The sequence below is a fragment of the Antennarius striatus genome, chromosome 23 (genome assembly GCF_040054535.1).
Source record: "Antennarius striatus isolate MH-2024 chromosome 23, ASM4005453v1, whole genome shotgun sequence".
Lineage (NCBI taxonomy): Eukaryota > Metazoa > Chordata > Actinopteri > Lophiiformes > Antennariidae > Antennarius > Antennarius striatus.
Window position 1 is genome coordinate 7,249,644 of NC_090798.1, and position 26,507 is coordinate 7,276,150.

Sequence of the window (26,507 nt, forward strand, 5' to 3'; positions counted from 1 at the left end):
CTGCCTAAAATGTGTGTGTTAGCATTTAATCTCCAGCTCTCTTTTTCCTAAATGAATTCATCCATGGATGTCTCATGTATTTGGGACTGGAAACATCTAGTGTGTGTGTGTGCGTGTATGTGTATGTGTATGTGTGTGTGTGTGTGCTCGCCCATTAGTGGAAGGGCGCTGACAGCACTGTCCTGAGGTTTGTTTGCATTCCTGCTTGTTTTCATAGTTCATTTCAAATGACAGTTGAAAGATAACTGTGTCTGTCTTATGGTCACCTCAGTTTTCAAGTTCAACAGGCTTCATTAGTCTGGTATGATTATTCTCACCCTGCCAGAGTAAAGTAAACAGTGCCGAGCGCTATGGAAGTGTTTAAAACAAACCTGTGCAGCAACTTTGACTCTGGATCTTATTAAGTCATGTAAATATTCCTGTGTGTGTCAAAAATACTTTATGGGTAAGTGTGAAAATAAGACCTAAATTGATAGCTGAGGATGGTCAAACCTGTCTCCAAGCTATTATGTTCTATATAAGAGAGACAGAGCACGCCTCCACTGAGGCGGCACAATTTCCCATGATGTCACTGCACCATCATGCTGTCATGTTGATCATGTTGACTCCTGGAACATGAAAATCTGGCCCTACATTCTGGATTCACATTGGTTTACTTATTAATTTGATACTCCAGAAAAATAATATCTAGTTCTAGATCTTTTGGATATTTGACCCCCAGCACAGTTTGAGCTACTATATGATCCTATGTAGATGTAAACTTATTTGGGGAAAAAACCTGGCAAACACATAAACCTCCTAGGATTAAAAAGTTAATGATCGTCAACCATGTCTGCCAGAAGTTACATTGTATGGTATATGTAATAGGTTGCAAGAGGAAATGTTTACAAGTGAAGTGTAAACCCTGGATGGATTAAGGTTTAGATTAATGATAGCTGTTCATTCTCAAATACTCTAAAAAACATTAGTTCATTAAAAAATCATCATTTTGTCATTATAGGTGTTTCCCCTATTTCTATCCTTGCCTGGTGGTGATGCAGCACTAATGCGTCTACGGGTTCTTTGTAACCGCTATTAACACCAGAGGTCGAACTCCTCCACGTGATCAAAGGAAAATATGGGTTTAGAGGCTGGTTTTATTTATTTACGTTGACATACAGCTCTGGAGTCACATTGAGATGGTGTGGGTGATCGACTTACACACAAACGGATGGGATAAAGTTAGGGCGATGTTTTTGTTTGGGTTATGGATGATCCAAAGTGACATTAAACTACTGATCATACATATCAACATCTGGATAAAACAAAATCATTCATTTAGTTCACCGATTATTGAGCTTTCCCATCGCCAGGAAGGACTAAAACGTATGCTCAGAGGCACCTCAGTATGACGGATGCTGGTTTCTCTCTTATCTAAACATGATTCTTCTTCACGAGGAGGTTCATCTGGGGAAAAAAAAAAAAAAATCTAAATACACCATGAGTATGTGACTGGAAAGAGCAGATCTTCAGAATTCTAAGCAGTTTAAATGTCACATTCTCTTGAGCATGTGCTTTTTCACCTTGTTTGGATGATTTGAAAATATCATTACGACCTGATCTGGAAACCTGGAGAATAAGTAATTTTCTGATGCCATCTTTTGACTCATGCGAGGGAAATTTGCAGGTGGAAAAGTCATTATTCTGCTAGATCTGATAGCAAAAAAAAAAAAAAGGAATCCATGTATCTCTTCGCCGCTCACCTTTCCGTGCTGTCTTTGGCTTACAGAGGAGAGCTGAAAGAGGGGAAAGCATCTAAAAGAGTAATACGTATGCCCTGCGGACACAGAGCTGCAGACCGAGTGACAAACATACAGAATGACAGAAACAGAGGACTGGAGCGTTGAAGGAGAGAGAGAGAGAGAGAGAGAGTTTCCCAACCGAGTGAAACTTTTAACAGGGTCAACTGTGCGGGCTTGTGCTGTGAAAACAGCTGTGGTTAATTCATATTTTAAACCTGCCATTTACACAGAGCACTGGAAGGACACACAACAACACACACAGCTTCCCATAGGATCACACTGCTCAGAATTCCACGGACCGCTGGCAGCTCTTATAAAAGCCTGGTTGAGTTGGAACTGACATAACAGCAACTTCATGATGATCAAATCTCACATAAGACAAACTGATTTCCTGGTTTATAGAAATATTTCATGGTATCTTTTAGTCAAATGAGCAAAAATAATTCACTTCAGCATCAAAAAAACCCCAAAAAAACACGAGGGTACTCGCTAAAATTATAAGTTCTACAGCGGGAACCGAGATAAAAACGCTCGCACAAATCCCATGCTATAAGCAGCATCCTGTTAGCATCTCATATAATACACCAGACCTAAATAAACTATGACTAATTTGTCATCACTGTCACATTTGTGGGTTTAGCAACCTTTTTCTTCCCGACGCGCCGACGCTTAAACTTCTTCGATTACCTTATCAGTAATCCGTTTAAAGTGGAGCCGTAAATCTGTCGTGCTCCCCAAATCTTCTATCATCACCCGATTCTTAATCACGCTCCAAAAATAAAGAAAAAACCTGCCATTAATTACGCCAGTCTTTGTATATAACGGGAACCAAGCCAAAGGCAAGCTAACAAAAGGTTTATAGCCTACATATGAATCACCAAAGACTAACAAACTACCCTGTTAATTTGTCATGTTGTAAAATAAAACAAAAATAAATAAATAATGGGACTTTATTCTTAATTAAAGCTTCAAATAATCTGAAATGAACAAGCATTAACGTGAAGGTGCTTTCTTGGCAAGCTTAAGCTTGTAAAAACAGTTCTTAAATCTTCAGGAAGGGACGAAGCGGATAAATAAAAGGTTAAACCAATAAAATCCATCGGTCGGGCCTCCGGGGGCGGTGACGGCAGCACCGTCGCCATAGATGAGGTAAGACGCCGCTAACGCGCCGCAACGGCTTCGCTTCTCCTGCAACCAAGAGAGCAACCAATCAAGGCTGGAGGCGCCCATGAATTAGTTCAGTGTTTTCGCTCATTATGCCCGACTGACTGCCTCACTTTTTCTCTGTCTTTATTTACACCCCTTTCTTCATGTCCGACTTTTCTGGCACCACACAGACACACACACACACACACACACATACACACACACAAACACACACACATACAACTAACAAAGACCTTGCTCATAATGAGGGCAAAGCGGTGTCTGAGTGTGCGTTGTTCTTTGTGTGGTCCGTGTGTGTGTGTGTGTGTGTGTGTGTGTGTGTGTGTGTGTGTGTGTGTGTGTGTAGGGATTATGGTGCTTCCAAAGCTGTGAATAGGGGCCAGGATGGGCCCTGGCCCTGGCTGAATGAATTACTCTAATTACTTTCTTAATTGTATATATTAAACTAGTGGTTAGCGAGGCCGGAGGCCCGAGTGGGCTTTGGATCTAAAGATGGAGTGGGGGGGGGGGGGGCAGGAAGACAAAAGGATGAAACACACAAACACACATGAGCACTGGATGCCAAACCTGATCCACCCCCCACCCCCCACCCCCAACTACTTGACGTAGTCTTAAGTGGAGAAACTGGTCTGAGAGCTCCCCATACAAAATGAGGGTATTCAATTACCCCCACGCTCCCCCACACACCTCCCCATCCCTATTCTCATCAATATATAATCAGCACATACAGCAGCAGCAGATGTGTGGGATTAATATGGATGATAAGCCCCCCAGTGGGAACAGAGAGGATTAATATTAGAGCTACAGGGACGACTTGAAGCAGCGTTCGTCTGAAACTCTTCGTTGGATCACTTACTCAGCGCTCCGCTCCCCGTGACATTAAAGATGCCAAACCCCCGCCGCTGTTTTGAGACCATCCCCATCTGGCACCTGCGGCCATCACAAAGGCTTACACAGACCATGACAACATCAGATCCATTAGTTCCACAGCTTGCTGCATTTCCCAGGTTTTCCTTTTCTTTTCTTTTTTTACGTGTACTTTTTGCACATTCCTGACAAACAATCAAAACCTTTGGCTCACCAATGCAGACAATGTGGATCAGACAGAGATTTTTTTGGTGTTAGTTCGCCCCAGACTGAAATAAGATGGACTTAGAGGGAGGGAGAAGAAAGAAAAGGGGGCACTGAAAGGTAAAAATTCCCAAAATGCGTTATTGTATTCGAGAAATGCGCCCAAAGTATCTCACAACAAAGACCATTAGATGAGAACAAGTAAACAACCGGTTCGCTAATGATTCTCTCTTCAATAAACAAGTAGAGCGCACGTGCACATGTACACACACACAGTGTGCACGACGGCGGCGTGATAATGATGTTCTTTGAGAGGTTTTTTTTGGGGGGGGGGTAATTGGGGATGCTTAAACGGTGGTTAAAACGGGTTGCAGCTGATTGTTTGTCCTCGCGTCTTTGAGCTGTGGGCCCTCTTGCTTCGCCGAGTGTCAACACGTTCTTCTTCTGCCCTTCCATCACTTCCTTCTCTTTCTCTGGATGCTCAAATTATTCTGGCTCGTCCATTTCTCTGTAATTTACTCTTTCTCTCGCTTTTCCTCCCGCTGCTCCTCCTCTTCCTCTCAGCCTTTTCCTACCGAACAGCTGCCGACTCCAAGAACACCATAATCTCCCTCACACATGTTACTTCTAAACAAACTGCTCCCAGAAAAAAAAACACAGACAGTGTGTGTGTGTGTGTGTGTGTGTGTGTGTGTGTGTGTGTGTGTGCATGATTTTTTTTTTTTTTCCTGAAGGAACTTCTACATGGTGTGTGCGCGTTTATGCTCTACACTGGTTGGATTTCTTCCTTTCTTTGACAGATACATGAGAGGATTGATGTGAGTCTTGTATCTACCAGTCAAATCTGAAGCAGGACTCAAGGTGTGGTTAGCTTAGCTTTGCATAAAGAATGAATGGAGGGGATTTAGCTGAACTAGCATTGTCTAAAGTTCGTTCACCACATGCTAACTCTCATTCTAATTCTAATTCACTACATACTTCTCTACTCTACTCTACTCTAACAGCATCTCTAACCTAACCCTCAGATCCATTGTTGTTCATTCAGTGAATCTAGAGATTGCCCTAACAACAAGCCCTCAAGCTGATGGGCATGTTGTTAAAACTAAATAAATAGATAAAATACATTATAATTCCACCTGAAACACAAATCTTTGTTGCCTCGTCCAAGATCAGAAATGAGTGAATGACTGGATTTCCATAACAGTCGGTCAGAAGATGGATCTTGAGCCAGAAAAAACTCCTTCAGATATTTTTTTTTTTTCCTTTAACATTGTGAGGCAGGGTAGCTTCAGCATTTTTGTTTAATTTCTCATTAATTCATGGATCTAAATTAAATGAATTTGCCAATATTTAGGGAACTTATCTCCGGTTTTTGTGGATCCAAATAAAAATGAGTTTTCGACTGATTTAAACAACTGTCTGTTACAAATCCAGGAACGCTAGATTACTGTTTCAGGGCTATGACTTAGATGTTTGCTGCAGCTTGATTGAATTAAAGAGGACTGATGGACTTTGGATGAGGTAGGCGCTTTACTGAGTCATGATCACAAATGTAATGTGAATAGATTCTGGCGGATCCAGATTATTGTGACGTATTAATCCCTGACGAATGAAAGAAAATGCTGAAAAACATCCATGTAGAGGGGGAAAACATCCCATCTCCGGGGTCCATTGTGACCAAACACCCATCCTCCCATCAGGTTTAACGCAAATCTGTCGAGGAGTTTTGTTGTAATCCTGCTGACAAACCAACAAAACAAGAAAAGTGAAAACCTCATTGGTGGAAGTAAGAAGCTAACCTTAGCGGGTGGTGGGTAACAGGTTAGCTGTTTATTCTAAGATAGGATAAACACAACATATATTCCAGCCATCTTCTAAGTCACATTTCAAACACACTCGCAAATGTTCCGTGTTTTGGTTAAACTAGGCTGACCATGTCCCGACTGCAGCCTTTCTAATTTCATTATTTTCTTGAGTAAACTGAACCCTGGCACTAAATGAAAAGGGAGACAGATGGTTTATAGAGACTGGGTGCAACACAAAGTTTGTCCATTTGTAAGCAAACACACACACACACACACACACACACACACACACACACACACATCACGACTGCATATCTATGTGTGGGGCTGCACATCTGCCATGTGAATGTGTGCATTATGTTGATCAGAGGTCATGTTTACGTGAACCTGGACACTAAATCAAAGCTATATTAGTAGGCTAATGTGTTGTCCTGATGGCAGAGGTCAGCCGAGAGGTGCGCTTGTTTTTAAGTTCCCCACCGTCTGATTGCCTGGAGACGCATCCTTCTGCAAAAGGTTCCCCAGCAGAAGGCGGCAGCACAATGATGGCATTGTCTGCTAAGCAGTAAGAAGTGTGTGTGTATGTGTGTGTGGTTGTGTGTGTGTGTGTGTGTGTGTGTGTGTGTGTGTGAGACAGACGGTGTGGGAAGGTTAAATGAATCATACGATGTTAAACTGCCTCAATCCAATTAGAGAGGGATTCTTCTTGTCCGACCATCAACAGCAGTGATGAATTCACTCACGCCATCCACCCCTCCCCGCCAACGGAACCACACACACTCCCACAAAAACATGACAGTCACGCAAGCCCACACCACAGCACACAAAGGCGACCTTTGCCCACACACACACACATAACCGATTCGTACACATACCAAAACACACACGTGGCCAACTTTGCAGACAGTAGCACCGCTCTGATTGCTGACCTAAATCGGCCAGGCTATCTGTCACTTTCTCTTACTCACACTCTGCACACATCTTTTATTTTATCTTTTCCTCCCCTTCTTTTTTCTTACACAAAATGTCCCTTGCTTTACTTGTGTCACTTTACATCAACTCATTGGCACCACCACTCTCCTTGTTATCTTTAACAGAATTGCCTTGGTAGGACAACACGGATGTCAGCGTACAGTACGTTAAATGTTTGTAGCAACCCAATGTGCTCATTGAGTGTGTGTGTGTGTGTGTGTGTGTGTGTGTGTGTGTGTGTGTGTGTGTGTGTGTGTGTGTGTGTGTGTGTGTGTGTGTGTGTGTGTCTGCTCATGCATGTAATGGAGATCCACAAAGGGACTTCCAAGCGTCATCATTTAAACACTTGAGTTGGCATAATGCATTTAAACATCTTTTCTACCATCCACTTCCTCTCATCATTGAAAGATGCAGATAAACTTTATCTCCGGAGGGGATATTAGTCGGATCCATTGCTCCAAACCCCCGTCGGCCTTCTTTATCCCTTTCTCCATTCTTGCACATTATTTGACGCTATTTTCACACATGGGAGTTTAACTAAGGCTGTTCACCCCCAAGACTTTGATGCGTTTAGTGGAGCGTGCAAAATGTGTTGTGGCCTTGAAAGGCTGTATCAGGTCAGCCTCAAAATAGTCTGCAGGCCTTGAGGAAACTTTTCCTCCAAGGGCTGTGACAGATGCTAAAGCCTAAACATCACAGAACACCAGGGAATGAGATCACCAAGAGATTTATACTCTCTAGTTACAATGTTTGAGTTCCTTCACTTTTACAGGTAGCATTAATTTACCGACTTACAGCCGAACAAAGTGGATGATGAGAAAACAAGTGGATCCAACTTTAAAAATCATGATGTAAATGTTCATTACATTGTAGAGACTTTGCACTGACCCAGCAGTGAACCCAACGTCAAAACTCCCAAAAAATATGGAAAAGCAATAAATTGGGAACTTCTTGTTCAAGGACAGGAGCTGATAAGATTGGTCTGAATGGCCTCATTAAAATCTTTCTTAGGCTTCGACTTGCTGTCTATAACTCCTCCTCTCCCCTGTTGTTTGTCGATGTAAAAAAAAAAAAAAATCATTTTGCTTGTGTCTCACTCTGTAGCTTAACTTTTTTTTTTTTAGACCATTCTGCAAAACTGGGAAATTAAAATCACAAAAAGAGACTTTTGTCTGCTATATTTCACAGGAAATTGCCACCGTGCAAGCAGCTGCCCTCGTGTGTTGTAGGGAAGGCATCTGGAGAAATGCTCACAGATCATTATTCACGTCTGCATGTTTCCACACAGCAACAACAAGAAGCTTACGTTGGAACAGGAGGGCAAACAAAAGTCAACAGAAAAAATTTACCGTGAGCTTTTCTATTTCTGACAGATCAAATAAAAAAACCAAAAAAAACCAAAGCATCCCCAGATATTTAAAGTGACAACTTCTCAAACAGGTATTTAAGCTCATCTTTTAATATACGACAGATGCAAAAATGAGATTATTTCCTTTACCCTCGCTCTAAGCTTCTGACTATACTCACCAGTCCCCCCCCCCCCACTCCTCTCCCTCCCATGTCTGTGGTTGCTTTAGAGCCTGGCAGGAGGCTCAAATCAGAGGGCTTAAACTTGATCAAATATTCAGCAGATATAGATTTCTCTGTGTCCCTGGAATCCACACCTCTTCCATCCAGCTGCTTTCAATCCCTCCCTCAGCCTTTCCTCTCCTTTCCTTTCCCTGAGTTCCATCACTTTGCAGTCACAACAAAGTTTGTGAGCTGCACGCTGACGGCGCACACACTCAGTCACACACACACACACACACGCACGCGCAAACACACAAACACCGGTGTGTTATACCAGTACAGTGGCGGAGAGGTGTTGCTCCTTTCGGCTGCAGTGCAGCATGTCTCTCCACTTCCTCTCCTCCATTGTCTCACCTTTCTCCTCGTTGTTCCCCATCATTCTCTCCTTCCTCCCTCTCTCCTTTCCAGATTCTGTGTCGTTTATTTCAGCTTAACCCTGATAAATAAACCAGTAAGCACCTCTGCATTATTGATCACCTTCAAGTTGCCGTCTGCACGCATTGCACCGGCCCAACGCCTGCCCAACAATTAGACACCCCCCCCCCCCATCCTGACTAAAACTTGTCTCTAGGGTTACATGAACGCACAGAAAATAAAGACAAAACAGGAACATGGACTGGAGTGAATCAAATGATGCACAGAAGAGTAAATACAATATAGACCCAAATAGAGAAAAACAGTTGCGGTAATATGCAAATGATGACTCATGCTGACACACCCCAATCCAAACACACACACACACACATAAACATGGCCAAAAACACAGATTTATTTTTCTGGGTGTTTGTACTCCAGTCAGCTCTTCTATTATTCATATTAGTGGGAGATGTTTGTCTCCACCACTGTGCAACAGCATGCACCAGGCTCTCCACTATGCCCCGGGGGTCCTGCTCCCTAAACACACAACTGGGAGTCATTCACACACACACACATACACACACCAATACAGAAAAAATACCTTTATATGTGATACCAATATGCAGACATGCACAGGCACAGCTGCACGACAAACACACACACGACTTAATACCTGAGTGGACGCCCTCACACCAACATGCGTCCACGTCGCCATCTGTCTCAGAGAGCAACGATACCGCAGTCCCCCAGCGGCTGACCCGCTCGCCACAACAGAGCCCACCGGTCTGAGTGTGTGCATCTCTTTTTGTGTGTGTGTGTGTGTGTGTGTGTGTGTGTGTGTGTGTGTGTGTGTGTGTGTGTGTGTGTGTGTGTGTGTGTGTGTGTGTGTATGTCAGCTATTTTTCAGTCTACTTTGTGCGTGTTTACAACCACAAACCCGCTCCTTTGCCAGTGTGTGTGTGTGTGTGTGTGTGTGTGTGTGTGTGTGTGTGTGTGTGTGTGTGTGTGTGTGTGTGTGTGTGTGTGTGTGTGTGTGTGTGTGTGTGTGTGTGTGTGTGTGTGTGTGTGTGTGTGTGTGTGTGTGTGTGTGTGTGTGTGTGTGTGTGTGTGTGTGTGTGTGAGTGCACATATTTATGAGAAAGCCCCTGTCTACGGCAATGTGAGCATGCATATGTTAGCACAGCAAGGTGTGTGTGTGCGTGTGCGTGTGCGTGTGCGTGTGTGTGTGTGTGTGTGTGTGTGTGTGTGTGTGTGTGTGTGTGTGTACAAGAGAGAGAGGATCACTCATGTATGAGGTCACATGTGTGCTGACTGTGAGCTTGCAATCTTTCATTGGTGGTGTCTTGGTCTGCGTGTGTGTGTGTGTGTGTATGTGTATGTGTGTGTGTGCGTGCGTGCGTGCGTGCGTGTGTGTGCGTGCCGTTCTCCTGAGAGCAGCAGCAGTGATTGAAAGTGACCGCGTTGTTTCAGTGTCACCCTGCAGATGAGATGCCATGTCTGCGCGTCAGCCGGGGTTCACATCCCATTCACGTCAGCCTCACACTCACAGGCAGACCCGTCTCTGTCTGCTCTCATCATCCTCAGTTTTACTCCGTTTTATCCCTTCACCCCAACCCCCCGCCCTTTCCATATTTTTTCGTTCACTTCACTCCAGTCTTCATTTTTCGGTAATCTTCTGTAAAAACCTTCTTTCACGAGTCAGATATCTTGTTTATAGTCAGAATTATCCTGTTGTGATCTCAGTGAAAGAACAAAAGGTCATGGTTGGTGAATGTATTAAATACAAAAACACAACATTTTTACTCATCTTTCATAAAAAAAATGTATGCGATCATTATCTAATTAAAAATATAGGGTGGATGCTTCAGAATGCAGCTTTTAGGACAGTATCAGTGTGAGCAACACGTTCTGATTGGCTGATTTAGTTTTGACCCATTGTGGCTTCAAGCCAGCAAGTCAGACTTCTTTCTAATTTAAACTCTAACAAACCAAAACCTCTGATCAGTGGCGTCACCAGATCAAACTGATGGAACCAGCTTCTTGGGGGTTCCATTAGTCTCCCTTTTCCCCACCCAGGTTTAGCCCCCCATCTTTTGTGTTCTATCGCACATTTGATTTAATCCCAGTTGGTGTTTATGAGCTCAGCATCTCGTGATCATCCTATTTTACATCACTGATTGAATGCACAAAGAGCAATACACCTAACATCAATGAAATGTTGTAGATTACGTTTAATTGTAATAGTTATTCTAACACGTGCTTTAAAACTGACAATTTCTGATCATTTTCCCCTTATTTTTCCCTCCCTCATTCTGGCCTGCTTCATGTTAACATCCCAAGCTGTATAATAAAGAAATACAGTATGACACAAACTGCTCCGTGTGACCGAAAACATGCATGTTTAAGCAAATGTTCACTAAAACTAGAGTCTGTAGACAATCTAGAATATTTGGTCAGGATTTAAAGGCAGTACTCTTTACAAACAGATGACTTTTTTTAACTTGTGGAACAAACCCTGACCCAAACTCTTCTCCTCTCCTCGTGTGTTTGCCGTCAGTCAAGAGTTAAACCCCATCAGCTGAATGGTTTGGTCCGGCACCTCTCATTAAGAAGACACGTAATCAGGACCACATCAGGAGTGAACGACTGATGCCTGCTTTCAAAGGATCCATTAGAGGCAAAGAAAAGCCTGAACTGTGGTTTGGGTTGATGTTCTGAACATGTCTCTGTCTGCGGTTTGGTTTGAAACAGCAAACGAATAGAGGAGCGAAGAGAAACCGAAGGGTGGAGTGAGAGAGATCGGGAGAGACAAAACAAACAGAGAGAGAGGTAATGGTTTACATAAACCCTGACCTCATGTTATGAATAAAAATAACAATCAATGAGTATAACTAATCAATTTCCGCATTCACCACGGGGGCTGGAAGCATTACATGTAATTAGATTCCTGTAATCTGATTACAAACCGATGGCATCTGTCCTGCATCAGTGGCAGAAAAACAAAGAAATCTTTGGATTTTGTTGGAAAGGTTTTCTAGACGTGATCGATGCCACTTGTTGGTGATATCGACATAAAGCGAGATGTAGAAATGGATTTTGCATCAGTCACTCTGCACCACAGTGGCCAACTGCTAAACACACTGATTATCCAGTGACATTAAGCAAGGCACTGGTAATCCGTAATGGGTTTAACTTTGAAATTAACCTATGCCACCTTCATTCTTCCTGCTGTTCCTCCATCCGACCGCTCCTCATCACCGCACACACACTCTCCATGCACGCCTGCACCGTCTGCAGCATGCAAAATACATCAAACTACGCTATAGGTTAATTAAATCATGATTTCCCTAGGGCTAGGGTACACATTGGTGCCCTTTCACACACGCACAAATATACATTTCCTTGTAATTTAACTGGGACCAGCTAGTCCACAGTGAGCCCAGCATGCGTGAAACCCAGCCAGTGAGAGCACATAAATATATGGGGATGAGCAGGAGGATTAACAATTATTAATTATATCACAACCTCATTAAAACGACAGAAACCCTGGTGAGGGACTGAACGCAATTCTTCACTAAAGACGCTCCACACATGCAGCAGCTATCTGCTGATGTTATCAAGTCCTCACTAAAAAAAACTCTCTCCGAGATCAGACACTCCTCCTCCCGCCGCCTCTCCGACATTCTCTCTTCAGATGCGTGAATACACTTGCCCGTTTGAAAGTGTGTGTGACCTTTGTTGCAGTCGCCCATCGATTGGGCCGGAGCTGTCAATCGATCAGTCTGGGCTGCATGTGGAGATAAAGGTGTTTCTATCTCTGGACACTCCAGTTGCCGGGCGGAGCAGGAGTGGGAGAAGAGAGGTGGGCAAAAGAGAAGAATCTGGAGTGCATTTACTTAGATTTTTTTTTTTTTTCCCCAGTCCAGAGAAGGAAGGGTTTGGGACTGTTTCTGCTTTGCTGCTAAGTAACAAAAACCAAGCTGAGCACAGATGTATATTATTTATAAAGGGGAAGCTATGCGAGCCCCAACTTCGAGTACGATAAGCAGCCGAGCGGCTGCGATAAGCAGCTCGGTGCGCTGACATAATCGGTATCTGTGCAAAAATCATGTCGGATGAGAAATTTGAATCAGGGTTACTTTGAATATCTTCCTGGATGCATCTGCAAACCTTTTTTTTTCCTGCTGATTGACACATAACCGTCAAAGAGTTCCTGCAATGTATTTTTGTTTAAAAAAAAAAAAAAAAAAAAAAGGCCGCCAATTTGTCACGGCAACAGGAGCACAACGTCTGGATGACAGATCTGACTTCAAACCTCTTGTGTCGAACAGTTTTTCTCAATTATGGCCGCTTCGCTGCAGGTTTCTGTGCTTCTAAGATTTTTATTTTTTATTATTTGCTCTCCGAAATGAGTGAATTCTGCATATGAGCAACATCAAAATCTCGCAGCTTCAAATATTATAAATTAACTTTTTTTAAAAGTTTTATTGAAATTTATACACTAGTGGACTTCAAAAATATACAACACTTGAAGCAAGTGATTGCAAACCATATATAGGCCCCAACAGTGATATACAATTTTTTTTTTTTCTGTGTTTTTGCACTTAAATGGATTTTAAATGAGATTCCATTTGGCTGTCAGGGTGTAATGCATCCTGTTAGTGTCAGAGTCTTGTAGCCACATGTGTGTTCTGCTGTTCAGCATCTGTCAGTCATTGAATCAGGTACCAGGAGGAATCAGATTACATTCATTTCCCTGACTTATCAGTTTTAAATTCCTGTATCATTTGGTCCCTGGGTGCACCGATACAAACACACACACATACACACACACACACACACACACACACACACACACGGTGGCTTCCAAGCACTGGTGCATGCTATCTCATCCCTTCCTATCTAATCTGAGACAAATACTTTTATGTTGATAATGACGCCGGGTGCAGGAGAAACCTGCCCAGCACCTCTCCTCTCTCCTCAAACACTCCTGCTACGACAACTGAAAACCGAGCACACCTGCAAACCCACAAACAAATACTGAACACAAAGACACATATGGGACTTTTCAGACTTCGAGAGATCTTATATTCCCTTTGTTTCTTTCTGTCTTTCCATCTCTGTCCCAGCTTCTACTCCTCCTCCTCCTCCTCCTCCTGGCTCTACTCATTCCATCTTTTTAGTGCTTTTTTTTTTTTTTCCAGCAGATGAAAAGAAGTGAAAAGAGCATTTGCACACCTGAGTGAATAGAGCTTGCTTGCAGGTGCGTAGGAGGAGAGCTGTGGGAATCGAACAGGGTCTTTTTCTTTGTCTATCCCGCTTACTCTCTCACTCCTGAGGTGTTTTAACACTTCTCATGTTTATATTGGAAACCGGTGTGTGTATGAGGAAGTACACATCCACACACATGTTCTTTTGTGTGTGTGTGTGTGTGTGTGTGTGTGTGTGTGTGTGTGTGTGTGTGTGTGTGTGTGTGTGTGTGTGTGTGTGTGTGTGTGTGTGTGTGTTCCCGGCTCCATTTGGGAGCAAAGGATGCCCTTGGCTCTTGGTCCGTATTTAAAAAAACAACAACAAAAAAACAAAAACCCACAGGTTTCAGCTGACGTGACCTTTGCCAGAAGATTCCCTCCATCCGATACAGGCGGTTGGCCTGGCTCGCCTTGATGACCTCATCAGGTCTTCGTACAGCGTCGGTCCAAACAAACACTGTGAATAAACCAAAACAAGCTGCGCCTCTCTGTTTGCAGTCACCGCCAGGCTGGTAATAACAATACACAGGCCCCAGGCCGGCTCAGCAGCCTAGCAGGACGTAGACATAGCAACGATACACACACACACACACACACACACACACACACACACACACACACACACACACACACACACACACACACACACACACACACACACACACACACACACACACAAAACCGTGTCTCAAACGTACCTGGTCAAAAAGGAAACATCAGAGAAAAAAAAATGAAAAGGAGGAATTTATCTAACGGCCAGAGAGATGAGACAAATTAAATGATTATTATAAACACGATGAGAAATAATGGGAGGAAACCATGCTACAAACTGGTTTATGTGGTCATTTTTTTTACAGTGTGCATCTTTGAAGGCTTCCACCTACAGACCAGATCACACACAATCCTCAAACCTAATTACGCTAAACACCCCCCCCCCCCCCAATCATCACTGAAATAAACAAACACACTCAGGCACAATCAGAAATCAGCCATGTAATCATAACAACACCCCCATCATCAACCCACCCACACACACACACACACACACACACACACACACACACACACACACACACACACACACACACACACACACACACACACACACACTCTGTAATAAAGCCCAACAAACAAACTGCATCCTTTAATCTACAGCTTTCAATCTGCCCCCCCGACTCACCGATGATGTAATAGTCGCGCATGCTCTTGAACTCGTGGCCCCACAAGTTGGGTGAAAACTCCTGGAACTTGATAGTGAAGCGGCGTTCACGGGTCGGCTCGTCGCAGGTCAGCACAATGTTGGGGGCGTGGATCACCTCGCAGCGGTCGGCCTCCTCCCGCGTCGACACGAGGTAGAGCTTGAAGAACTCGTACTCTGGCGTGGACCTGGGGGTGTCCAAAGGAGGGCAGATGATGTCCAGCCGGTCCCCGATCTGAGGGTACAGAATGTAGCCCTTTTCGTCCCTGAACCTGGACGGAAGAAGGAAGGAGGGCAGAAGAGAGGAAGGCAGATATTCATTAATTCGCAATAAGATTTAATAATGGTAATAATTCATCAGGACAGACTGTTTCTGTTGCTGAACCAGCGCCAGAATCCTTCTCTCCTTTCACAAAAGCAACATGTGTCTTCACAACTTTCGTGCACGCAGCTGCACAGATACATTTTTACGAAGTGTAAATCATCTTCCATCCGTCTCCCAGCTTAGTTTAGGGGGAAAAAAAAGGGAAATATTAGCAGGAATCTAAAGCTGCAAAGTCTTCTAAAAAAAATCCAATTTATCTTATTTTTCAGGTAAATGACAGAACAAAAACAATTCAATCCAAACATATAGTTTAATACAAAAATGAACAAAGAAGCAGCACCACCACCTTTAAAATGAAAGCCTGGAGCTTGCTTGAGGCTAAGTCAAAACATTTTTAAAAAACATTCAACCCTTCCAAGGGTTTGGTGTGTATGCATTTGTGATTGGGCATGGGACGTCAAAATTAAACATTTTTATTTTTTCAGTGTAACATTTCTCGCCGTCTTTGATTTCCTCTTTTTCTTCTCAGGCGTTATGTTTAGAAGCGAGAACCGAGGTGCGACGGCGGGTTGACGAAACCGTCTCTTCTGATCAACACGACGAAGCCGCCGCGCCAAACCTCAAGTACATACAGTTTAATTAGTTTGCTAATTAGCTACTGTGATGTTAGCCTGTCGGCTCCATCTGATAAGAATTATGTGCTGCTTGTTTATCGCACTACTGATAATCTGACACCCGAGATCTCCAACAGACTGAAGTGGTTCCAACTCAGCTATTTAACTACACCCAACAATACTATGCTTGCATTTGGTTTTGTATCACCATCAATAAAAGTTCATTTTGGCTGTGTTGTTATATTTGTTTTTCTGAGTTAAATGTTGTACACAAACAAACTTGACAATGAAGCTAAATCAGAACAACACAAACCAGTCAGAACCCAACAAAGACCAACAAAAAAATGTTGTCTAGACAGGATTACCACTTATTTGTACATAACTCTGGTAGCAATCTTAAGTAATCTACAAATCTATAATGACATTATGGCCTAGAAATAAAATGAATTTGGGAATATTTGCATGTAAAATGAAAGTTATAAATATTATAAAAGCCTATATTGACTGTTCTTCATTTGTATTTATCAGTGTGCAGTGAGCAAGTGTGGGGAGCAACACATGTGAACAAGTCAATACTTTAAAATGTCTTCAAAAAAAGCAGGTTTTGATGGATAGACATCAGGTATGATAATGGATCCTGAGAGTCGTTTGCAAATCAGTTTGTACATAACGTGTAATGTAAAAATCGAAGCAGATTCTGAGAATAGAAGTCATGTGCTCCATGAAATGAAGAAAAAAACATGAAAATGTTGGCCTTGAAGCTAAGACTGGTTTGGTGGAGCCCACATTTATTTAAGAAATGACTCAGACTGTCATTCCCTCAAAGCTCAGGGCTATCTGCTGCTAATAAGGCCAAATACTATGAATTACAAATAGCCCTGAGGCCTAGAACGACTTTAACGGTCCAGGAGAGCCTTCAGGGGCAACAGTGGGAAAACAGAAAGTAGTTTATGCACCCCACAGCAACTTTAACTCAGGTTAAGAGAAATGTCACTGAAAGAGTGAAGGAAATGTTTGAAAGATAAAAAAAAAGGAAAAAAAGAAGAGGTTTTTATCATCTATTTACATTCTCAAAGGATTTTTCTTTACTGTGGGAGAGAGAAGAAGCAAATGTCTGGCATATTAAGAAACACATTTTCTGTTTCTAACTAATCAACACGAATGCTGAGGTATAAAAGCACTCCAACCTCTTCCATTAACAGTTTGACCAGCAAACAGCATTAGCACCTCCTAATGCATTAACAGAAGGAGAATTATAATGTATGATTTATTGTTTAAAAATGAAGCAAATTACACTTTAATTTGTCTAATAAAAAATTGTTATCCTCTTTCAGGATCTAGCTAATAAAAATTTATATCAGTTAATTATAAGATGGTAAAGAATGTGGCCAAGATGATTTTAAATTGAAAAATGTTTTTTCAAAAATGATTCTAATTTATTATATTTGAGCCAAATACTATAGGAGATAAAAGCTGGAATGTCTGTACTCTCAACTTCATACCTCATCCCTTCTAAGTAAATCATCTATAAAACTCCCCTCCCCAAGTTTTACGACTGTCAATAAAAATCCTGGATCCTCTCTGTGCCCACGCCACGCGGACACAAAGCTGGATGAGGTCATCATGACATCATCGCGGGGGTTTCATCCTCGGATGTTAGAAATCAGGCAAAAACAAAAATTGCCCGCAAATTTTTAATAGAAAATCGAAGAAATGTGCTTTTAAAAAAAAAAAATACAAGAAAACTACAAGCAACCTGCCAAAACCTTTTTAATCGGGAAAGACGAAAAACCCTTCCTTTATATTGAAGGTTATTTTTACAAGTTTACTTTAATGGTCTGAATCAATTTTGTGGATCAAAAGCAGAAAATCTTTGCTAGATTTATGTCCTTGTTTTTATTCTCACATCAATGAGTTCCACTTTTTCTACTCTATTTTTTTTTTGTTTTGTTTTGTTTTGTTTTTGGTGCTTTGAGCTAAATTAACAAGAAAAACAATGATAAAATGAGGTTTGCTAATGCTAATTGGGTTTATGACAATCTCGTGTTTTCATGTTAGAATGCAAACACAAAACAACTTACAATTGGAAGTCAAATGATTCAACCTCAAGTATAAATTACATTTATTGTCCAAATGTCTCATTGATCTGATGGGACAGAACAAACCACATGGTAACAAATACAACAGATTTAAGAACCTGGTTTATTTTTCCAAATTCATCACAAAATCTGTGTCATACCAAGGTGTAAGAAAACTGATCAAAACAATACCAACATTAAAAAAGTTATCTTTTGTTAGCTGAAAGAATATTAGAGATGGGATAAAGATGATTCCGATGAAGTAAGAGTTTTAATCCGTGAACATTAAGCAGCCGTTATGTCATCACTGAAGTTGAAATGGTGAAGCGGCACAAGAAACCGAACATTTAAAAAAGAATCACCTCAGCTGCTTGATGGAGGCTACATGTAGCCCTCAGCGCTGCGAGCTAGCGGGCGTTCACACCTGTAGATTGAGTGGTAAGCTTTATGTGTCGGCGTGTTGGGCTGGAGGCGAGCTCTGGAGGGGCGCCCGAGAAAGCAGACGACTCAGCGGAGGAGTTTGAGCTCAGGCGAGCCCACGGGCCTGCTGGGAAACCGACGTTCCACTTCTCATTACCAAGGTCAGTCTGGGTTATCAGGCAATACTTAGACTGGAGAGGTAGGCACTCTGCTTCACTCAACGCATCCACACACACACACACACACACACACACACACACACACACACACACACACACACACACACACTCACATTCACTATGTAGTCAGCTTCAGACAGGTGAGCGACTGCACTCCCACCATTTCTAGAGCGAGATCTATAAACACGATGGTGGTTCCTAAGCTCCTGCAGAAAAAAAAAAAAAAAATCCATTCCATGCATGCACACACCCATACAAATACCCTCCTGCTGAAACACAAAAGCTTCGCGCAAACACATCCACCCACATCGAGCACACAGGTTTAGTTTTCCTAAAACATGACCACTGAAACAGACAGACACACACACACACACACACACTCTTCTAAAGACAAGCACCTTTTGCTTCCTGCGTGACGCATTCTGAGAGCCCATATCTGATGGTAGCCTGAGTCACAGTCGAGCTGCACTGCAGAATGGTAGAGCAAACACACACACACACACACACACACACACACACACACACACACACACACACACAAAGAGGATGGTATGAGAGTAAAGGTAGAATGCCACAGGCAGGTGCAGTGCTCGAAAAAAAGAAAGGAGAGAGGAAAAAATCAGTGAAGTGATATAGGGGGGAGAAGGGGAAAGGAGGGGGAGGGAAAAAATATTGAATGTGTCAGACAAGGTATGTGGCAACAACAAAAGAAATGTGGTGAACAAGCAGAAAGGAAACACAGAGACAAAAGGCAAACTTGAAATATAACAAGTGGAGAAGAAAAAAAAGACATGAAAGGAGAGAGAAAGGAGACGTATGAAAGGAACTGACAATTAAATTTTCTGATCCTTGTTCAGGGTGTCAGATTTAGTGGGTTAAGCCCATTTATGTGGGATAGGAAGGCCCTGTCCCAATCCCATCATGCACGTGGTAAATAAAGCGAGTGAGATGGAGTGTGTTTACGTGTCACAGCTTTCCATCTATTAAAAGTCGCCGTCCCAAAACGGAACAAGACTGTGTTTAGAACATGGTGACAAATCTGTGTGTGAATCCACCTTACTGGTCTGGTTTGGTGGGCAGTGGGACTTGGTGGTGGAGACGCTGCCTGGCTGTGAAACGTTGATCCCAGTGAGGACGCGCCGCAAAGAGACGGGAAATACAAAAAGTGAAGTGAGGCAAATGTATAAACAGCTTTATGGAGTTCATCTGTGACCACATCTAAATGAACCACCGTATTCAGACGCAGCCTTGAGCCACATTACAGAGAGAGAGAGAGACTCTCCGTCTCTGTCTGGATGGGGTTTTTTTTCTCCTCTCACTCTTCATCTCTTTCTGTCCTCTCTCCATCATTCCATCTTTTCTTTGCCGTTAACAATAGAGTCATTCATGTGGCCACACTTTGAAACATGGCATCGGTGGGAAGGAGGGTGGGAGAGTGGTTGTGTGTGTGTGTGTGTGTGTGTGTGTGTGTGTGTGGAGGGGGGGTGGTTGGAGTTGGTCAGAGGTGACATCGAGTGGGGGATAGAGGGAGCAGGGGAGGAAGGGGTGGTGGTGGTGGGGGGGGCTTTCCTCTTTTCTTCTTTGCGGCTCTTTTATGAAGGCAGAAACATCATTTTCTCAACTCGAGCGTCGCCCCGCCGTAACCCCGGAGCGGAGCTGAGGAGACTCAAGTGTCAGCCCGCCTGACCTCTCCCTCCGACCTCTTACACCTCCTGCTTGTCGGCCCCCACTCCTCCCCCACCACACACACACACACACACACACACTCCCACTGTTTTGCGGCAGTTGACAACATTGTTTTTTTGTTTTTTTCAGGTTCACGCCGTTAAGAGACGATTTTTAAGAGACAAAGAAGGAAAACAAACTGGATCTAATTATGCGAGATGGAACGGAGAGCGGCGGCGTTCCTTCTTGTCCGTCCTCGTGTCGACCGGCGTCGTACCTGCTGCAGGCGGCGCGTCGGACGGCTCGAACATTTCCCAGATTCCAACGGGGCAACCCGAGCCGTGTGCGGACCAAAAGCCGAGCACACAGGTGCAGTCGGCTGGGGCGGGGGGGGGGGGGGCTGAGGTGGTAGGGAGGACAAGGACAAGGGAGTGTGTGTGTGTGTGTGTGTGTGTGTGTGTGTGATCACTGAACCCATGAGAAAAAATATCCAAAAACAAGAGGAAAAAGGTGTGAGACAAAAGAGAGAGGTGGGATTGGAAACAAACATTTCAGAGCAAGAAGTTGCAACACAGAGTGTGAAAATAAAAGTGTTTAAAGCACAGACGGACGAGGAAAAGACGGAGGGAGGGGGGACGGAGAGGGCAGAGAGCGCCAAATGAACCAACATGAAATCAGGCTGGTGGAAACTTTGACCTCCTCCGTCCTCTGGTGGGGGTCGACCTTGAGATAACCAAAACCCGACGCCAGCAGGAAGTCAAGGAGAGCAAGTAAAGGACAGATCTATTAGGGGTAATAAACGATGGCGGTATTTGGTTCTGTGGCGCTGGAGATTTATGGCGGCCGGCGCATAAAGCTGTCTGCACTAATCTCATGGTATACACAGCGTAATCACACACACAGGCACCACGGCTGCCTACCCCCCCAATTTTAATGTACACACACTGTCAGATGCACGGCGGGGGGTGCACACAAGCTAAAGAGCAGCAAACCGATCGGCCACGGGAGCAACACACACTCCATAGGCGGAGTGGGCGTGCACACACACCCGCTGAGCTGCAACACCTGCAGGCCATCTAGTAGCTGTCTAAAGTAAATCCACTGGGTCTCGTTTGCTGGAGTGGTGCTTTCCAAAGAATGCCACAATGAGAAAACACACACACACACACACACACGGAGCGGAAAAGCGTTCATTTTAAACATGCCACTTAAGCCCACATGGAATCTTTAAAACCAAACTTTTGAAGTGGAAACCTCAGCCAATACTGCGCCGTAATTAACTTTATTCCAACACGCACATTCATTTAGTCACATCCTTTCAGGCGGGTGTTAAAAGTCTTGAAAGGAGGAGAAGGAGAAGGAGAAGAAGAAGCGGCTCCTCCAGCTCGAAGAAAATGATTCAGGAGATTTGGAAATGTAAAATCATCTCACTCCGCTGACAGGCCCGTTTTACGGACTTTAAGAAAAATATTATTTCAAGCTTCAGCACTGGATTAAATCACTTGCTAAGTTTTTTTTCTTTTTTTTCCGCCGAGCACCCACACAGAGAACAGACTGCAGTGGATATCATTTTCCACTGTTCTGTTGGAGCAATCAGTTCCCCTATAGGCTGCTATTTATAATGTAAAACATATGGTCCAGAGTATATGAAACATGAATTCACCCGATGCACAATCTGTCTTCGGTAGAGTATTTGTAGGAGCTGAACTGTTGTGCTCCGGCGTCTCACCGACATCTCCTTCCTGCTGCTCGCTCTGATAGGTTTACAATAAAAGATTCAGGAGCTTTTAAATTTCACTCATGTTGTCTTCTTTTATCTCAAACTCATCTTTGATCGGCTCTTTAATCGAAAAAAGGTGATTTTTTTTTTCTTTTTTTTTTTTCTTGTCGACGAGCCTGTTTGAAGCCAGTTCTCCAATTTTGAATTTGAGGCCTTGCATCATCAAATGCTATCGTCGCTATAGCTGCATCAGAGTTTGAGGTCATCTGCTGAAATATTATATAATATTATATAATAATAATATTAATAATAAATAATCTTTTATATATATATATATATATATATATATATATATATATATATATATATATATATATATATATATATATATATATATATATATATATATATATAATATACTGAAGCTCAGTTTGACTCTATTGTTCACTAAATGGCCATAAAGCACCTTAGATCTCTACTCCAGTGTTTGTAATGCTCCATTAAATGAGATTACTTAATCCCTGCGCGATCTTTGATGCCGTATTTGTCATCTCAAATGTTCTTTGAATTAATAATCAATGATCATAACTTAGTTATTTAAACTTCAGTGTCGTCTGACAGGACTTCTCGCGAGCAGCTTCTGCTTCCATCAGTGCACGAGGCAGACGAACGCTTAAAATATCCATAATCATTATTGCCGTCTTCATTAAAGAACCATATACCCTGGAGAAGAGCCGCAGAAAGTGGTCTTTGACTGTGTGGATAGAGTCGGAGAGCAATCGAGATACATTTGTATGAGATGGAGGCAGACAGAGAGGGGTAGGGAGGAGACGGAGGGGGGACAGAAAGAGCTATAATATAAAATGATGCGAGTTTGAGTCTCTCTCCAAGGCATGGCCCAGATACCTCCGAACGTCTCCATTATGGATGAAAATGGTGGAATGAATGGGACTTCAGCGAGGAGAGGAAGACTGAGAAAGGAGTTGTTGTTTTTTAAAGATGGGGGTGTCATCCTAGAAACTTGTCTTTTGTGAATTATCAATTTAGTTTAAAAAAAAAAAAAAAAGGAACAACAAAGAAATTCCATCAATTTTCTGACACCCGAAAAACACGGCTATTCGTTTTCAACCCCCCCCTCCCCTCCCCGGTCCCTCTGGTCAGAGAGAAATAAAAAAAAATCTGCAGTACAGAGAAGTGGATCCAAGGTTATGCAGACTGAAAAGTTAAAACCAGCCTGAAAGAAACAGTCAGGCATTAAAACTTGCATTAGATCCGCGTCCAGCACGGCACTATTGCTAATACATTTATTTATCACGTCTCCTATATTGTGTTAGTTACCTTAAGAGACTATATCTTAGCAGCTACGCTCCTCTCCTTTTATTTATGCACACATTCAAGGTGAGAATATTTCAGGATGTAATTAATGCAGCTCAAGTTTGACGTTGTGAAGCCGAGAGAAGGTGAGAGAACAATCTCCGAGAGCAGCTTGAACAAGGAGATGCTCGGCGTTGATGCGAAGTCGATGAGCGCTGGAAAGCCCTCAGGAATGTTAGCGCTGAGAAATGACAACTGAGGTAATGGGTTCCATATGGTGGGAGAGGGAGGGAGACAGGAGGATGAGAGGGAACGAGGTGGTGGGAGATGAAGGTAGAGGGACGCCAGCAATGTCTTGGAGAGGGAGGCGGGAACGGGAAATGACATTTAGCAGGTTGGGATGCGGAGCCTTGTTTGAATCGTTAGTTGGCATCATGGGACGCTGAAGGTAACTGTGTCCTTGTCATCACACACACACACACACACAGCTTCCTATCTGGAGGCGGCCCAGAATGCCGCAGTGTCGGCGTCACATCCAGTAGACATCACGCCCAGCGTAACCACAGAGGCTGAGAATGGCAGAACGCTGGATGCCTCTGCAGTTGCGACGATGATGCAGAGACAAAAACACAGACACACACAACACACACACACATGTGCACGTCATTCTATATATTCCATGTAACACAACACACTCAGTAAGCGAATCACAAGGTAGAACTTGAATCTGCATCACGAAGAGGAGCCATTGCGGCAGCGGGAGATGAAGAAGGCAGCTCTATTCAGGTCAAAGGAAACTTCTCTAAAGCAAACATGTCTCCGTCTCTGTCCTCCGCTCCTTCTCATTTGCATCCTTGTTCCTGTTTTTTTTTCTGTTCCTGCTCCTACATCTCAGGCTCAGAACTTTCTTTGGCGGTTTCTTTCAACTCGTCCAAACATTCTCTAGAAGTTAGTCCCAGTTCTCCAACATCTACCGAACCTCCTCTTTTTTTTTTCTTCTTATTTCTCCACATCTCTTATGTCTTCCTTCATTCCTCCGTTCGTTTCTTCTCCATGCTGTCATGTGTCACTTCATTTGCTTGGAGCGTTTCTTTACTTCTACCTGTAAAACACTTGTGACAGTACCGTATCCTCTGGGCTTTGCAGGAACACTCATTTAAATGTTTTAACCGACTGTTTAAACTGGCTCATGTTTACTTTTGTAAGTGACGTCTTGCTCTGTTTCGCATTAAACCTCCTAACCTTTCTGACAGACTGTAGTGTTTGCCTCTGTATGAATAGAGGTTGACTGTGAAAAACATCTCTCCAAAGAAAAACAAAAAAATCTACTTATCAAACCACCTTTATGTTTAAATATTTATTTTTGCTTCAAGGTCCCAAGTATACATCTATATAGGCAACCTTATATACATGATGTTCTAGGAGGGAAAGTTCAAAGATGTGTTTTGGGGAGTTTAACTTCTCTTTATTGAACCAATCAGCAAATTTGTCGTCAGTTAAATTCTGTCTAAGAGTATTTTTGATGTGTTCTTTCCTGTGAATTTATTACACAACGCTGCAGCGGTGTCCTGCAGTTTTCAGCCCCAGGAAGAACTTCTACGCTCATTCTGAAGTGAAAAATAATTTGTGCATCTGTTCCATGATCTGGATCCGCTCCAAAATGTAATGGCTTCTTCTTTGGTCCATGCTACGCCCTTCCACTACATTTCATTAACTTACAATCATTCATTTGACGCCTGTTGTCATAGCTACGCTCTTCTTCTTCTTCTTCTTCTTTTTTTTCCCTGTGCATCCTGAATAGTTTAAACCACCACTTCTTCCAGCTCCCATGTCTCTTCCAACTCTCACCTCCTCCCCTCTTTCCATTTTTCAGCGTGCACTCGGAATGATTTGCGGCGGTCTGGATTGGTCCCATTAAGGTGGTCAAGTGGAGGTGCGTGGTGACAGAGTACCGTGGGTCCTGACAGCCCTCTATGCATGTGTGTGTGTGTGTGTGTGTGTGTGTGTGTGTGTGTGAGGGAGTGTGTGTGAACTCCCCCCCCCCCCCCCGCCACCCCTTTCTAGTCCACAAATGGATACACCCACGCATGTGCTCCCCTCAACAGAGGCTCAAAGACACCCTGGAGACACGCAAACACAAACACACCAAACAGTCCCCCTAAAACTCCCGCTGAGGTCTTTAGCTTGTTTAACTACGTGGCGTTCGATGACACACACACACACACACACACACACACACACACGGCTAAATGGATAGTGACAGTCGGTGTTTATGTCTGACATGTGAAAGTCTCCCTCCCTGGTTTCATTAGGTCACCCTGTGGAGGAATGGAGATTATGATCCGGCCATCGGTTCTCACTCTGTGCTTCACGCCAGCAGAAGGTGAACGACCTCGGGGTCGTCCCTCAGGGAGGGGAGGCGTGAGGTGAGAGTCTGACCCGCCACGGCGTGGGTCACCTACATCTCCTCAGCTTCTTGTGTGTGTGTGTGTTTGAGTGTGTTTGAGTGCATCCACATGGGTCTATGCATGCAGACCCTCTACCCATCTATGACCTGAGACGGCCAGTGTGTATGTGTGTGTGTGTGTGTGTGTGTGTGTGTGTGTGTGTGTGTGTGTGTGTGTGTGTGTGTGTGTGTGTGTGTGTGTGTGTGGTTTTGGGGGGCAGAGTGCAAGGAGTCTGTAACTTAAACTACAGATAAGTCAACGTGAGCTCAGGCGGGCCAGAGTGTCAGGAGAGGGGTGTAATCCATAGGGGGCCCCCAGGGCCCAAAAAGAATGCTGGGGCTCCTGGGACATCTCCAACAAGCATGTGTGTGTGTGTGTGTGTGTGTGTGTGTGTGTGTGTGTGTGTGTGTGTGTGTGTGTGTGTGTGTGTGTGTGTGTGTGTGTGTGTGTGAGCAAAAGAGCAAGGAAAAACTACCCCGCTGTTTATTTGTGTGAGAATCTCACTTCAAAAGGTAAGGCCGTGAATTTTAAGTGAATTTCATTTTTAAACCAACGGGTACTTCAAAATAAAATGTT

General features: G+C 43.4%; 1 protein-coding gene across 1 annotated transcript in view; it reads right to left on the reverse strand.

Annotated features, from left to right (window-relative positions):
* efnb3b (ephrin-B3b) overlaps nucleotides 1-26,507 on the reverse strand; it is a 78,696-nt gene that overhangs the window by 24,459 nt on the left and 27,730 nt on the right. Inside the window, exon 2 of the mRNA XM_068308561.1 lies at nucleotides 15,152-15,441. Within this exon, the coding sequence (XP_068164662.1) occupies nucleotides 15,152-15,441 (290 nt within the window). The remainder of the gene's footprint in view (nucleotides 1-15,151; nucleotides 15,442-26,507) is intronic.